At 38.4% G+C, this 16,790-nt stretch overlaps 1 protein-coding gene and 1 long non-coding RNA gene across 3 annotated transcripts; one reads left to right on the top strand and one right to left on the bottom strand.

Annotated features, from left to right (window-relative positions):
• The first annotated feature begins 5,672 nt into the window (after window positions 1-5,672).
• On the top strand, window positions 5,673-9,379 carry LOC136694323 (uncharacterized). 2 transcript variants are annotated; one of them, XR_010802179.1, is made up of 4 exons: window positions 5,673-5,803; window positions 8,020-8,140; window positions 8,435-8,486; window positions 8,659-9,379. It is a non-coding gene; the product is annotated as an uncharacterized lncRNA (long non-coding RNA). The 2 variants fall into 2 exon arrangements; XR_010802180.1 differs by having other exon boundaries at window positions 8,306-8,486; window positions 8,659-9,112.
• A 2,561-nt stretch (window positions 9,380-11,940) lies between these two features.
• On the bottom strand, window positions 11,941-13,616 carry LOC136694316 (uncharacterized). Its single transcript, XM_066667773.1, has 7 exons — window positions 13,493-13,616; window positions 13,231-13,405; window positions 12,914-13,137; window positions 12,739-12,810; window positions 12,501-12,661; window positions 12,149-12,400; window positions 11,941-12,075 (listed from the first exon to the last, which is right to left on the bottom strand). Exons 1-7 carry the CDS (start codon window positions 13,542-13,544, stop codon window positions 11,986-11,988), a joined length of 1,026 nt encoding a protein of 341 aa, XP_066523870.1. The 5' UTR covers window positions 13,545-13,616; the 3' UTR covers window positions 11,941-11,985.
• Between the last annotated feature and the right edge of the window lie 3,174 nt (window positions 13,617-16,790).

The raw sequence follows: 16,790 nt of genomic DNA, 5'->3' as shown, positions 1-16,790 counted from the left end.
CCACAACCTCCAGGTCCCTGGAGCTGTGGGTTGAATAGTTGAAAACACAAATTAAATAAGCTTTCTAATCTTAAGTATTACTGTCTGTATTAATATTAGTATTGTATCTTACTTTCAGATTCAGTATTTGATGTGTATTAGTATGATTCATATTAGAACTAGTATCAATATTAGTTTTTGATTATTACTGTCAGTAGTAGTATCGGATTAGTATTAAGATCAGTATTAATGTTATTATTTATATTAATATCCACCTATGAAAAAAAAATACATTCCCTTTGCACTGACTGCAGATATTTTTTTTTCACTGCCGGTGCATGAAGAAAATGCAAAACAAGGTTCATACTGCCCTCTGCTGGATGTATAATTATGTTGCAGTCTCTCACTCTGTGTCTGAGAAACATAAAAATACCACAGGCCAACACCACTTTATAATTGGAGAGGCCTTGTATAGTTTCTCAAGCCCTGAAACATGAAATCACAAGACTCTGAAAAGCATTATTTTAACACTTAAACAAACAGATATTTCCCATCTATTTAAAGAAATCACTTCAGAAGCCAAACTCCCCTCACCTCTATAGTTACTGTGGATGATCTGGGTCATAAAGAGATATTTGTTTCACTCCTAAACAGCATTTATAGTGAATAATAGTGAATAATCTACCCTCACTTTGATGGATCTGGAATCCCAGCTATTCATTCTCTTGAGAAAAGCTTTGGATAAGGAGATAAAACACCTGAAAGAGGTTTTTAATCTGAGAAGAAAAATTCCGTAGGGCATTAGATTGTTTGTTAAAAGTTGTGGTGAGTGATTTGCATCACTCGTTTATTTTCATGTAGTGTCTCTGATTTATTGTGGATTATTGTGAATTTGTTTTTGAAATCCTCCTTTTTCTCAAGAGATCTGACAGTTTTTGTTTTAGTTTTATGTAGCGACCACACACCTGATTCACCTACGTTTGTTTGTTTCCTAACGCAGAAATAGTGTGTGTGTGTGTGTGTGTGTGTGATTGATGCCTGTGATGGACTTGTGTCCTCCTCGGTCTGTTTCTTGATTCTGGTTGTTCTCCAGACTCACTCCTGATCAGGATGAGTTGGTTACAGAGGGTGAAAAAATCCTATCCATGAAAAACACTGTCACACCAAGGTAACTTCACTTATTGGAGTGGTATCTCTAGGACACTGTATTAAAAGCAGCAAATAAACAGACCTGAATTTGCAAATTAGTCTGATTTTTTTTATTAATTTGATCTTTTGTAATGGATTGATAAATTTAAATTGGCACAGCTTGTGGAAAAGTTCAGAATATAGCTTGGGAACAACAATGTCATGTTTTGTCTGTTGAATGTACAAGAAAAATTGAGGCAAGGACAGCACTTTCAACTCTCATTAACTGATATGCCCTTAAGAGACCTAAGTCTAAGGTGTGTGTTTGCGGCACACAGTCCCTACTCTTTTGGTATGGGTGTTACGGATAAGAGAATGTTTCATTCATTGTCTGTAACTGCTTATCCAGTGCAGATTTGGGCGGGTCCAGAGCCTTCCTGGAATCACTGGGTGCAAGGGGAACACACCCTGGAGGGGGCGCCAGTCAAACACACACACATATTTTGAGTCACCAATCCACCTACCAACGTGTGTTTTTGGACCATAGGAGAAAACTGGAGCACCCGGAGGAAACCCACACAGACACTGGGCACTGGGAGTCAACTGGAGTGGGACTTGAACCCACAACCTGCAGGTCCCTGGAGCTGTGTGCGTCACTACCTGCTGTGCCACCGTGCTCCTCCGCTTTTGTTCAATTATTTATTGAATGTATGAATAGATTTTCAGGAAACAAAGTTAGACAAATTAGAATTCTTTATCTTCCTGTAGTTTCAGAAGAAAGACTGGAAACTTCTTACCCACTCCCACAGCTAGTAGATTATCACCTCTGCTAACTGTACAACTTACACACTTGATGCAATTCCCTAAAAATTACTCAAATAATTACTACCAATTATTATCAATCCTCTTTTAACTATTGTAAACTCATCCCTTAGCCTGGGCCATGTACCCAAAGCTTTTAAACTAGCAGTAATTTAACCTCTGATCAAGAACCCAAACCTTGATTTAAGTATATTGCACTCCAGCCACCAGAGGGCAGCGGCACACTGCCAATCAGCCATAACACCCCGCACCTGGTGACAGGTCTATAAAGACTCACCAGAAGCATCCTGAGTTGCTGGTTCTTTGGCGCTACATGTGTGAGAGAGTCTGGCTGGTAATTTTGGTATCTGTCTGCACATTGTTCCAGTTTTCTCAGAAGGCTGAGTGGTCTTGCTCTCCTTCTCATACTATTTTTTTATTTTTTTTTGTTTGTTTTTCAGTTGGAAGTTACTCACCAAACCTGTGTTTCTCCAGGTAGCCAAGTTCCAACCTCACTGGGAGCTACCATTATACATGATGTCTAATTACAGGCCTATTTCAAACCTACCATTTATGTCTAAGATCTTAAAAAAAAGCTGTGGCCCAACAACTTGGTTCATATCTATGTAAGAATCATATATATGAAAAATTCCAACCTGGATGCAGGCCTCATCATAGTACAGAGACAGCTCTAGTCAAAATAACAAATGATCTTCTTGTCTCTGATCAAGGCCATGTATCCCTGTTGGTGGTGCTTGACCTCAGCACAGCTTTCAATAAATAGACCACAATATTCTCCTAGAAAGGTTAGAAAACATGGTTGGAATCATGGAGAGCCCTATAGTGGTTTAAGTCTTACTATTTATCTTCCAATTATTCAAAAGTAAGATTTGGAATACCACAAGGCTCTATTTTAGGACCATTATTTACATTTTACATGATACCCCTAGGCACCATTATAAGAAACCATTTTAACTTTCATTGTTATATAGATGACAGTTGTACATATCAGCCAAGCCCAATAACAAAAACAGATTTAAGAAAATAGAGGATTGTGTAAAACGTGAAGAGTTGGATGTTGCGTCAGCTTCCTCTTTCTAAACCATAACAAGAGGTCCTGCTTTTGGGTCCAAAAGTGGCAAGAAACAAGTGATCAGATTTAATTTTAAATCTCGCTGACTTTCCAGTTAAACCTGGTTCATCAGCAAGAAATCTTGGTGTCATAACTAACCTGGATTTATCATTTGATCTTCGCAACGTCACCAAGATTAGAAGTGCCTTTATTACTTCAAGGCTTGACTGTTGTAATGCACTATTGTCAGGATGCACCAGCAGAAATTTAAATAAACTTCAACTAGTTCAAATGCTGCAGCCAGGGTCCTCACTAAAACTAGAAAATTCAATCATACATAAGGAAAGTTCAGTTTTACAGTAGCAAACAATGCATCGTTAGGATTCTCTACTAAAGAATTTGGTTTGCTGTTCCTGTCTTGTTAGGAATTTGCACCATAGGCTGCTGTATAAAGGGCAATGGCATTCCACTACTAGGCTATATTCAACCAACACAACACTTTTTAATACAATAACATTCAATACAAGTCATGGGTTGTAATTGTTATGATGTGAGTGTCTGGTTTCAGAGTGCAGCACTAATGGAAACAAAGAGGAAAGGTGGATGTATCTCATACAGCTCCTATACCTGAGCTGGAAAGAGTATAACACTCAAGCACAGAAGTACTCTGCCTCCCTGTGTCCCTTTGTGTAGCACAGTGAGAAACACTTTTTGGAAGACCAAGTTTTATCGTGACTGTCTTCCTTAAATGAATTCATGTTATTATAGGTTTAAAGGTGCTGGTCAATGTTGATTTATTTCAGCAATTCCATTCAGAAAGTTACTTATACTCATTTATTACACAGACTGATATTTCAAATGTTTATTTCTTTTAATTTGATGATTATAACTAAAAACCCCAAATTCAGATTCTCAAATTAGAATATTGTGAAAAGGAATTGATTGAATTAATTAATTGAAGGAATTGATATTGAAGACTCCTGGTGCCATACTCTACTCTAATCAGATAATGACCTCAAAACACCTTCAAATGCCTTTTTAAATGGTCTCTGTCTAGTTATGTAGGCTACACGATCATGGGGAAGACTGCTGACTTCACAGTTGTCCAAAAGACCACCACTGACACCTTACACAAGCAGAGCAAGACACACAAAGTCATTGCTAAAGAGGCTGACTGTTTACAGAGCTCAATGTTCAAGCACATTAATAGAGGGGCAAAGGGAAGGAAAAGATATGGTAGAAAGTGTAAGCATTAGGGATAACAGCACCCTGGAGAGGAATGTGAAACAAACCCATTCAAAAATGTGGGGGAGATTCATAAAGACTGGACTGCAGCTGGAGTCAGTGCTACAAGAACCACCACGCACAGATCTATAAGCCACTCTTAAACAAGAGACAGCGTCAGAAGCGTCTCAACTGCTGTATAAGCCTGCTGATGAGTGTCCAAAGTAATGATCTCTGAAAGTAAACGAGGCCTTTCCTTAGGAAATCAAGGTTTCAAACTGGAGGAAGAGAGGAGAGGCACAGAATCCACATTGAGGTCCAGTGTAAGGTTTTCAGTCAGTTTTGGGTTTGGGAAATTTTTATAAGAAAAGAATCTAAATCAATGAAGAGAATAAATGGAGAATGAAGTATAGGGTTAAAAGATAAAGGCAATGTCAGGATATGACTTGTACACCATTATCCAGATTGTTTAGGTTTAAAGGTCACATGTTGAAGATGTAAATCAGAGGAAGGTTACTTGTTGCATACTTTGTGATTTAATATATATTTAGATTTTGTTTCATACTAGATCATTTATTTTGGGCAATGCAGCTGTTTTACCAGGGGCATATAAGTATATTAGAAGTTGCATTCAGACTAGTATTATGCTGGCTAGAAACATTATATGGTTTCACATTTTAAAGAGTGGGAAAAGGAGATCTTACCATGTATGGATAAATATTTATTCTGGGCTCAGGTATGTCATGTGATGATATGTATACACATATATAAAAGGTGTATAAGTGTGTGTGCATAAACATGCGTGTATAAATACATATGTGGATTTATTTGGGTTTTTCCCCCTCAAGTGATTTTTACCAGAACCTTTGCATATGAAAAATTAATTTATCAATAACCAGGCACTTTTGTTTGCAGAGATTATGACATGAAAGGATTCATAATCCCCACCAGGGAAGGTGGTTAAAATTGTTATTATAATATATATGTAGGTAACTTTATAGGTGCTCTTTGTCAATAAAACAAAAATTAGACATTCATATTTATAAAAATATTTAATATTGAAATTCATTCTCTTTAATGCTTGAAAATGTGGGGGGAGTTTTAGGCTTATTTTGTTTGCTGTATATTAGTCACTTCTACACACTGAAAAGTTAACTGTATGTAATGTTATATATATTGTTTATTACTTGCAAATTCTCTGTTTTGTTCTGCATTCTGTGGCAACGGTCGTTCGGATAACAGTGAGGTGAAGCTTGTTCTTGGGCAATTTAAAACAAGCTGAAGTTTAATCGGACCAATCAGAGCCTGAAATTAATTCACCCAATCAGAGCCTGAATTTAGGCCGAGAGGAAGTTTAATCAGGTGATCAGGTTCACCCAATGAGAGCAGAGTTTAGATGCGGGGATTAATTTGATAGGCTGGTTTTTATAGCTAAGGCTATATATTGACTATCACGACATATGCGCGGTCTTTTCACACTCTCAGAATGGATATTTGCATTTTGTTGTTTTCATTGGGTTTGTACTGGTGTGGATACTGCTTTTCTTCAAAGTTCTCTGGAAATTCAGCTTCAGTGCCGTCTTACTGCTGGATAATCTGGTAGGTGTGAGGTTTTAATTCAAAATTGGAAAAAAGGGTTTTCTTGTATATTAATAGAAAATAAATCTTGCTGTGTGGTGCTTGTTCCATTTTGAGGTTAAACTTTAAAAGTAAAAAGTCAGAATCTGCTTCAGTGTTTCGGATGAATTTATAAAGTGCTACGTCGTATGCTTGTATGTAGCTACATGGGGGGGGGGGGGGTGAGTTTAAAATGGCGCTTGTATGCTGTAAAGGTAAGGGCTTCCTCCATTTTGTGGCGGCAACGATTCGATTTTTTTTTCAACGGCTGTATTTTCGCGCGGAGCCGAGTAGTGGTTTGAATCGGAGTTCAGAGTTGTTTTTCTTCTGCCGTGTACGAAATTCACTTCTACTGCTCAGGGTCGTTCTGAAAAACAGTTCTTAGACGTTGTGGCTTACAGCTGTTAAAATACAGAAAGTTGCGGTGAACTGTTCAGTGCCGCTCCGACGGCTCCGTTAATGAGCGACCGAGGAGCAGCGGTAAAGAGTTAATGGGGAGAGCACGGCGTTAGCGAGAACAAATCGTTTACTTTGGGGGGGAAACTATTTTAATAACAGTTTTCGGGTTATGGTTGATGTGTGCTAAATTGATCAAATTGCTATTAAACGTATAGCGCACTAGATGCTGATTATATTCTGTTCCAATTGTTAAATATATTTGAGACATATCTGTTTGAGGAGGCGAATCTTTTTTCTATTAGCTACGATTGTAAACTCCTGAACCGATTCCTTAGCTGCCATTTAATATTGTTCCATATAGTTGTCAAAAGACGAGACACTTTTACACTGTAAAAGCCCCACGGTGTTTCGGATGAATTTATACAGTGCTATGTCGCATGTTTGTGTACTTAAGTTGGGAGAATGTTTAAAATGGCGCTTGTATGCTGTTAAAATCAGGGCTTCCATTTTATGGCGGGAACGACTCGGTTCTTTTCAACGTCTGTATTTTCGTGTGGAGCCGAGTAGTGATTTGAATTGGAGTTCAGTGTTTTTCTGCTGTGCACTAACTTAATTGGACTATATATTCACTTCTACTGCTGAGGATCGTTTTGAAAAACAGACAGTTAGACGCTGTGGCTTAGGGTTGTTAACGATGAGAATGAACACAAGGTTGAGTTTCGGTTAATTCAGTTCCCCTTGCCCCTCCCTGTGTGTGAAATCATGACGTTGCATGTCGCAGCATTCATAAGAACAATCGGTGTGCGCCAGGTTTGTACTTCAAAGACTTGTTGATTAAGTAAACAAACTGTTTTGTTGTTCACTGTATTATGCACAAAGTTGTTTCTATCAAATTATTAAAAAAACAACCTTAATTTGCAGAGAAAGTTAGCATTAACAAATATATAATGCACTTAGATATAAAAGGTTTGTGCACTGAGCACTAGTTACTGATTCTCTTGTATTCCCATTGTTTGTTTGAGACAGTAATGTTGTTGGTTGAAGAGGTGTAATTGTAGTACTGGGAAATATGAGCACAAATCAATATCATGATTAATTGTACATTCTATGATTACTGGCATTCTACGATTGTTCATCCTTTGTTTGAGCACTGTTCATATTTGGTATGATTTTTAAAAATAGGTTTAACTGTTAACTCCATATTGATTACAAAATTATTACTAATGTATAAGACTCTACCTGGCCTCAGTGCTGAATACCTGCAAGACATTTATTTACTATCATGAACCTTCAAGATTACTCAGATCACAGGGTACTTGGCCTTTTAATAGTTCCCAGATTTCAGAAGGCCTCAGCTGGGGAAAGAGCTTTCTTATAAAGCCCCCAACTCTGGAATGATCTTCCAGTAAATGTTCTGGACTCAGACACAGGTAAATCTTCAAATACAGGCTGAAAACTCATTTGTTCAGTTTAGCTTTCAGTAGGTAATGTCCCCCATTAAATAAAGGCAGCAGACCCAGGGGTCTATGGACACAGGGAATTGTAGTAAACTGAGACGTTGGTGTTGTCATCGCCACCACTTCACGCGATCACTCAGGTTTGTGGACGGTGGAGCGGAGGGATGCCAGTGTTTCAGGAAGCTCCCATGTCTGCGTCCTTCTGTTTCTCACCTTTTAGTAAAGCTGTCATAGTCAGATCTGCTGGAGTCATTAGTCACTCTGGAAATGTTTACATTTTCTGTTTTCCATTCACCCAAACAGATATAAACTAATTCCATCCCTCTACCTTTTTCCGAGTAGATGAACACCTACCTGTCCGGCTAGAAGCTGATTGGATGACTGAGCTCCCGCTGCCTGCTTCATACCAGCTGCCCATGCTCTAACTACTGCCACTTGCCTTGGATTAGCTGCCCACACTACAGTAAAGAGCTTTTATGGATTCCTAACTATTGTTTCTACTAATACTATTAATAAAAGTAATAATGTCATCATCTTTGCTTACATTATATATACTGTGATTGTATCAGTACACATGAGCATAACAGCAGTCGTATGGGATCTTTATTTTTTCGTAAATAATTTGTAGGTAGATTGACCAGAGGAGGATAGGTCCTCCCAAGGTTCCTTCCTCAGCTCTGAGGGAGTTTTTTCTTGCCAGTGTCGCCCCTGGTTTTTGTTTGAACAACTCTGGAAAGGATTATCTATCTTCTCTCAGGAAGCCACTGGAGGGGAGACTGAAGACCACACTGCAAAACAGAAATAGTGTAGTAAGTCAAACTGCTTTTGTATCATTGTTGGGATTTTAGGTCGAACTATAGATGAGTCTTAAATGAAGTGCTTATCTGTTTAAAAATAAATATATAAATTGTTAATTAGTTACATACTGAAAGAGCATTGTGTATTTATGCCTTTTCTTCCCCCTACCTGAAACCCTTGGAGAAAGCCCTAGCCACTCTGGAGAGGAGGGTCTTTCTCTGCGGTTCAGTAGAGGACTGGAGAGCACTGGGAGTCATTGGAGCACAGACAAGACACCGTCTGAAAATCTGAAACATGAAGAGTGTAGACAGTAAGCATGGGGAACTGGCTAAAAGCAATCATTCCACTTCAACGACTGTTAAACACTCTTTGGGACTTTATAGTTAAACCTATAATTAGTTGCAGCTTAACGCTATGGACCCTATTTATATAGCTTTTTTTTTTTCAGTGCCTTTTTCAGTTGCATTTAAACAGTAATTGTTATATAGCCATATTCAGTATGTTTTATTTTCTAAAGACTCATATGTAATCACTTGAGGTTTTCATGCTGACCTATTTTTTATTTATTTATTTATTGGGTTCAGGGACAGTATAGCCAATGTCTCAACTAATAAAATCTGTTTTAGTATACTGGTTATTTCTAATCAGCAGCTTATAATAATAATAATTATTATTATTATTACTATAAAGAGTCCTTCCACAAAGTGATGAGATATAGTGATTTATTTAGAATTCACAAAGTGCAAAACTATGTACAAAAGTATAAACTTGAAAACAAAATATAACTGGTAAAACAAAAAATTTATGAAGTGGTAATGTAAAAATAAAAATTCTTTACAAGTAAAATGTATAAAACAAAATACAAACTTTCAGAACCAAGTTCTGAATATGACTTGCCCTTCTGTGCCTATGGAGATGTCACTTGGGAATGCCATGCGTTGAAGCAGCTTTTTGTAATGTCCTTACACAGGCACGTTACAGAGCAAACGGTGCCATGATGTGTCCTCCCTCTTTCCACCCTTGCTGCACCGCTTGCACATTCTGCGATTCCCAAAAATCTGTTCTAATTTGTGCTCAGACACTGACACACTTGGGGAACTCACCATATCAGGAACACCACACAGCTCAGTACACAGTAACCTCCTGAAATTCAAATGTCATCGACTTCTGTGACTGGGCTTCACAATGTTCTTTGTAGAGGAGGTAAGAATTGACTACAGCCATGTCGACGAAACGAAAGAAGTTTTATACCCTGTATAATTCTGAAGTCTTTTGTCTGACAGGTCAACTCCACCCATATACTTCTTGTATTCTTTCACAGCTTCAGGTATGGGAAAGTTTGACCTGTCATGTTCCGTCAGCTTGTTTCTATCTTCTTTTTATGACATTCCCAGAAGAAGCCTTGTGAACAGTGGAGCAAACAGACCTCTTTTGTATCCAGCCATTTCACAAAGGAGAACACTCTCTGATCCATCGCAAACTTCCCCACTCTGATTTTTTCGTCATACAGTTGGCCTTCGTTTTTGGAAATCCAATCCTGTTCTCTCTTACTGTGCCACATGCCCCAAACTTCATTTTGAAAAGATCCTGGAAGAGTCAGGCTTGTGTAAAAGTTGTCCCAGTTCAAGCTGTACCCTGTCCCAAGAAACACTGGTTTCATGAGAGAGACTACAGAGTCATAACTCAGTTCTTGGCCAATTGCATATATGTCTTTACCTGTGTAAACATTGAAGTCACATGTGTATCCATTTGTTGAGCCACTCAGCACAAAGTTTGTGATTTTACCCACCAAAATGCTAAAGGAGGACGTCAAATGTGAATTCTGACTTGTGTACACGATTTCCAAGCTGTACCTAAGGCATGAGGATGCTGTAGACATTCCCCCGCCTTCCTCTCTTCTCTTCTCTCTTTTTGCTTGAGAGGCGCAGGTCCAGAATGTAGTCCACCACAGGTTCAGGCAGCAGGTACGGGACGCTCCGACCCTTGCAGAGAGCTTGTCTCAGGAGAGTGTATGAGATGTCGTTGGTCACCCACTCTTGGACAATGTGGATGTTCTCACAGTGCTGGTGGAGCAGATCGGACACACTCTCCCATTCTTCTTCACTCCCCTCCAGTGTTGTCTTCTCAGACTTCAGTGTCCTGCTCTTTTTCAGCTATTTGTCGTGGTGGTGCTGGAGGACCTTGGATGCCTCCATCCACTCGGACTTCCCAGTCATCCACAGTGATCCAGGTGGAGCTCTCTGTTGCTAATCTGGCCATTTCTACCGGATGCCATGCCGCAGCCCGTTCCTCCTCCTTGTAACCGTCGCCTAAAGGACAGATAATACCTTTCTCCAATAGGTACCTTCCAGTGCTCTTCAGATGATCCCGCACCAGCTCGAACCGTGTGTGTGTGTACATGTTTTGTCAGTGTATTTAAAAACTATTTACAAATATTTACAAGAAAGTGCATGAGTATGCAATTTCACCAACGATAGTTATGTTTTTATTTAAATTTGTCATCGCAACGATATAATTTCACCATTGGGGATTTAAGCTTTATTTTTCGAAACGCTGACGATGTCATTACTATCGTTGGTGAAATTGCATACTCATGCCCCATCACCGACTCTGTTCCCAGCATCTGAAAAAGATAAAAGAATATTATTATTATTGTTACACTTATATAGCGCCTTTCTAGACACCCAAGGACGCTTTACAATCTACACTGCTCAGAACGCTCAATTCACACACACACAGGCGAGAAGCGGCAGCCAAACGCGCACAGCGTACTCTCAACCAGAAACGACCGTCCACCTGGAGGACTGCATCGGGCACTAGGGTTTAACCCAGGACAGAGCGCCAATCCATATCTGGGCTCACACATACAGACATTCATTCACACACCAGGACAGTTATTAGAGAAGCCAATTCACCTACCCTCCATGTTTTTGGACTGTGGGAGGAAACCGGAGCCCCCGGAGGAAACCCACGCAGACATGGGGAAAACATGGAAACTCCACCCAGATGGGACTTGAACCCAAGATCCCAGCGCTGGGAGGCGAACGTGCTAACCACCAAGCCACCATGCCGCCCATATAGAAGTTAGGACACATAATAGATATGTTAAATAAAACATATATTGTTTAACTTACTGCTTTTATTGGGGTGCGGTGCACTAGTCCAGTTGTATTAAGTGGCAATATTTCATCCGAACTGTCACTCTCCACTATGACTGGACGTCTAGTAACTTCGTCTTCACTAGACGAACTTTCGCTGTTGGTATATTCTATATTTCCCTGTTTGGGGACGGAGGAAGGAGAGTGTGTACTTGAGCCTCCTTTTAGCAGACCTGGGCACCGAGGGAGGGGAGTTTGTGTAAGTAACTTCGGTTCTGGCGGGCTGGGAGCCGTGAGATGTAGTAGGTGAGGGAACTGTTGAAGTATTTCCCGATACTGTGCGGATGACGGGGCAGAATCTTCGATGGCTGAGAGCTGAATGGCCGCCACCTCAGCAGCCTCTTCTGGGTTGTTAAGCGGAACATAAAATTTCTCTGCCACTGCCTCGGAGTGGCACATTGCTTTGTGAATCCTCCTCTTCGTCGATGGAGAGATTCTTGGTCTAAAACAGAAAAAACAAATTACAACATTTTAACATGGTTCCCTTATTATCGCACAAATAAATGCATACTTACATGATGGACCATGGTGGTTCTGAAATGGCGGAAGTTAAACCTTCCGCCAAACCCCATCCTGCTCCACTCCGACTGGAAGTACTGGAGGATCTTTAAACAGCGGCCACCCGAGGCAGAGAAGAAAAAAAAATTAGATTCTGCCCCTTCGAGCCCATGTCGAATCTCCAGCAGCGTTGTAAACCAGCTGTTGTACTCATTTGTTAAGGAAAGCTGGGCAAAGCCAAAAGTCCCAGCTGACTTTTGCAAGGCGACCTTTGAATAGAAAGATAAAAGCAATGCAATATGTTTATCATCAAAGATATTAAGTGTAACTCAAGTCAACATGTTGAATAACTTAAATGTAAAAGCTTACTTCTATAACGACGCTGCTGTCGCCGTGCTCGGCACCCGTCACCTCACCAACCGTCAGGTTTGTCATAACACCAGTTCTGTGACCTGTACCTACAACAAAATATCCGGCCATAAGGCCAAATATTTGTTGTAGGCAGATCCTACTTCTTGTCTTCCGAAGTTCTACACATAAATAAAACATTCCAAGTTTGAATAACCAACATAACCAAACAAATATTTGTTTATAGGACAAAACTTACCCAGCTTCTTCGGAATTATTTTTCTGGCTTCACGCCGAAACGCTGCCATATCGTCTTTGCTGACCAGGTTTTCTGTCACACAAATTAAAAAATAATAATACACCTCATGCATCAAATATATAAATTATGCTGTTCCCTGCTCAATAGAAAATTGAACACATTCCACAACACTTACTGGAAGACAGTTTTCGAACATTCTGCCTGTGGCTTGTTAGTTCTTTTTTCAGGTCTTTCACCTGCTGTCCTGTAGCTAATTTCAACCAATTAAAATCATTAGGATTTAACTGGGTTATTTTGGCAGGAAAATTGGACAAAAATGAAAAGAAACTTTTAAGATTTATCAAATTAATTTTTATTGTAGTTGGCTTAAAGCCTTGATTCTTCAATTCGTTCACCCATCTGAAACAGTAAAAGCACAAAAGACAAAATAGAAATGAATCACGGAGACTATACTTATATAAATAAAATTTTGTATATAGACTCTTAGCTTACATCCTGATGTTTTCATGCTTTTTCAAAAATGAAAAGCCCCCTTTCAAAAGTTGGCCCTCCCCAGCAAAGATGAGAAAACGTCTTATCTGGGTGAGGGCCATCTTTTCGTTCTCCAACTTCCTCCCTTCGCAATCGGATCTGTAATTATACCCCAAGTATTTCCGCAATATGTGCTCTAAAAAAAAAAGACGAAAATAAAACATTTAGTATACAATTTAAAATACATTATAATCAACTAATAAGTAAAAAAAACATAGCCTACCATATTTAGGCCATTCCTCCGGCTTGAAATTATCCCTTCTTGAATATTTCATCTTGGATTTTTCGATTTCAGTGTTGTGGAGCGAACGGAATTATTTTATCTCACGTCTGCTTGACTCCAGTTGTTCTAACAATGATTTGATCCTTTTGCGTAATTCATGTATAATTACGTCTTTCTCACACCCCACATCTTCCCTTAAGCCTCTTCTGGTGCTTCTGCTGCTGCTGCCGGTGGTGCTGCTGCTGCTGGATGATGTAGTTGTGGGGAGCCCATTATACCACCATCCCAAGCTGTGATGAAGCACTGGCACGATGCCGATACAGCTGGCGTGGGCCCACTTTGGATAAGTTCTTTAAGGTTTTGCAAGACCACTTGGCGTTTTGCCATTGACATAAATCTTTCGATTTCGTAATCCTGAAACACAGAACACATATAAAATACAAAAACAAATTAAATGAATACATGAATTTTAAATTAACTACTAATTATTTTTTATAACATAAATTAATTTTTACATCCAAGTCTTGATGGTGGGTCCCACAGCATCCAGGAACTTGACAAGTACATTTTTAGTATTTAATCAACCAGTCATTCAGTACACTCATATACAGAAAATACTACTTTATAAAGCATATTTTAAAATCATATTTAATGTAATATATTTATACATTACAAAGACACAAAGACGTTCTTGGTGACAACACTTCGGCAGATAATGATTCAGGAATATTGGAGATTTATATGAGCACCAAAGAGAACTAAATAAAATTGATTTTAGCACACTAGCCATCAATATGTAATTCAGATGTTGTGAGGTGGTGTGAATATAACGTGTTTTTTTTTTTTTTTTTGACGTGGCTCAGTCAATCAGATTTTAGAATATGTAGTATCTGCTTTATAAAAATATTTTTAAAAAGGTCGGAAAGCATTAATCCCTCAGCACACTACATACTGACTGTTTTTGACCTCATTAAAGTTTAAACATTTAACTAAAAAATATAAGGCACACATAATGTTTGATGTTAGCCTTTGTACAAGGTGTTTGTTATTAGTAAGTACGTAAAATCTATTTATAGAGCACATTTCACAGATGTCGTCGACCAAAGTGCTGTGCAATGATTGTGATTTTTATTTTCTGCAAAAGATTCACTCCTAAGTTTCTGTTATTCAGACCTGTGATTAAGATTGACCACTCAGTTACTGTTATAAATGCATTAATCTTTTTTTATTTATATAATTATTCATATATATATATATTATATATATATATATATATATGTTTTTTCGTTTTATTTATGTGATTTTGGTTATTATTCAGAGATATATAATATATAAATAAAGATATTTAAAAGTGTTTTTTTTAATAAGACATTTTATAATACATTTTTGTAATAATAATTTATGCTTGATAAATTATGGTAGTTTGTCAGGTTACATTTTGAATGTATGTTTGTTTGTATGCTGTACATTCATGAAGAATGCATGCATGGCCAGTTTATATCAACCATAGCGTTTGTTCTGCTATAAATACCAATGTTAACTGATGTCTGAACAGCAGAAAATTTGAACGAGGGAACCGTTTGCGACCCCTGCAGACAGAACATAAAATTACATCCTTGAAATTCAGGAAGCATAGTGGTTCTAGGTAAATGTCACCCATTCCAGTGAATAATGCTGCTCATAAGAGAGAAACACAGAACATGAACAAAAAAAAGTAGTTTTCCCATTTAGTTTTTGTAGCGCAAGCAAAAATGTAAAAATTGAATTTTTTTTTTTTCCATTTTAAAAACTGGGAAATTCAACACGTTTCAAAATTATAAGCCTTAAGACATACTAACACTGTTTCCAAAGCAATTAAAGGCTTTAAGTAAAATAGGGCAGCACGGTGGCGCAGCAGGTAGTGTCGCAGTCACACAGCGCCAGGACCTGGAGGTTCGGGCAACTTTCTGCGAGGAGTGTGGTGTGTTCTCCCTGTGTCCACGTGGGTTTCCTCCCACAGTCCAAAAACACGTTTGTAGGTGGATTGGCGACTCAATCACACACTCCGTGTGTATGAGTGAATGTGTGTGTTGCCCCGTGAAGGACTGGCGCCCCCTCCATGGTGTATTCCCACCTTGCGCCCAATGATTCCAGGTTGGCTCTGGACCCACCGCGACCCTGAACTGGATAAAGGTTACAGATAATGGTTGGATGAATATAAGTAAAATTCTCATTGTATATTACAATGAAAATGTTATAAACATTTAATTTATATATCTTCTCACTGAGCTCGGCCCTTGCATAAAACAAAAAATATTTGAGTGTGAGGATGCCAATTTAAAAAAAAAAAAAACATTTTTAGTTAATGGCAGATTTACTTGTTTATATAATAATATAAAGACAGTTGAAGATAGAACAATTTTATAATCTTATTTTCAGACATGGCAAAATACTTGAACTTTGAGGAGATACAGCTCTACGTACAGACAGGGACTTACCATGAAGAGAGTTAAAGGAAGGCAAAACCAGGAAATGCACTATAAGGAGGGCATGCAGGAATTTTGTCTTTAAAGGTAGTATTTTGGTTTTGTTAGTTTAGACTGACATATGTATCTACACAAGTTGTGTACACTTGAAGTTAAACATTGGTCAAAAAGGAATAATCATGTCATGACCGTTAGCAAAGAATATAGAAAAGACTGTCAGCAAGTAACCTGTAAGATGGGCTTTGTGTCATTGCCCTATTTTTTTAAATGTTATTTTTAAAATATATCATTCTAATAAAATACAAATCTAGGCCAAAGGTCAACCACCCAGATTTCTCAGGAGAAGTAAACTTCCACAGAGTCATAGATCAGTGTTTAACTGGACTCTTACTCCCTTTTGGCCAGTTCATCTGCACAGATTCTCTGTTGAACATTACACAAAACCAGACTAAATCTCTGGGTAATTAAAGCCACTTACCAGCGGTGACCTAGTGATTTTTTTTCTTTTTTTTTTGTCTCAGTATTTTATAGAAGTTGACTTGACCTTACAGCACTGTTTTACAATCAGGCGTTCATTCCGACATGAGCTTTTCTACATAAATAAGCACTTTTCCAGTTCAGGGTCATCTCGGAACAATGTATTCTTTTTTTTTTTTTTTTTAACATGCAGAAATTCAGGAGAATAGCCTGTTTATCTTGTAGTGATATAAACATATAAACTTCAAGCAGATCAAGACACTTGCATTTTATAAAAGAACAGTCTGTTTATGTAGAAATATTTGCATTTCCATACATTGAACCTCTGATAGATAGACAATGTACAAATACAATGT

Source organism: Hoplias malabaricus, chromosome 4, assembly GCF_029633855.1.
Source record: "Hoplias malabaricus isolate fHopMal1 chromosome 4, fHopMal1.hap1, whole genome shotgun sequence".
Classification (NCBI taxonomy): Eukaryota; Metazoa; Chordata; class Actinopteri; order Characiformes; family Erythrinidae; genus Hoplias; species Hoplias malabaricus.
Note: the sequence above shows the minus strand (reverse complement) of the source record. Positions and strands in the feature narration are given on the sequence as shown.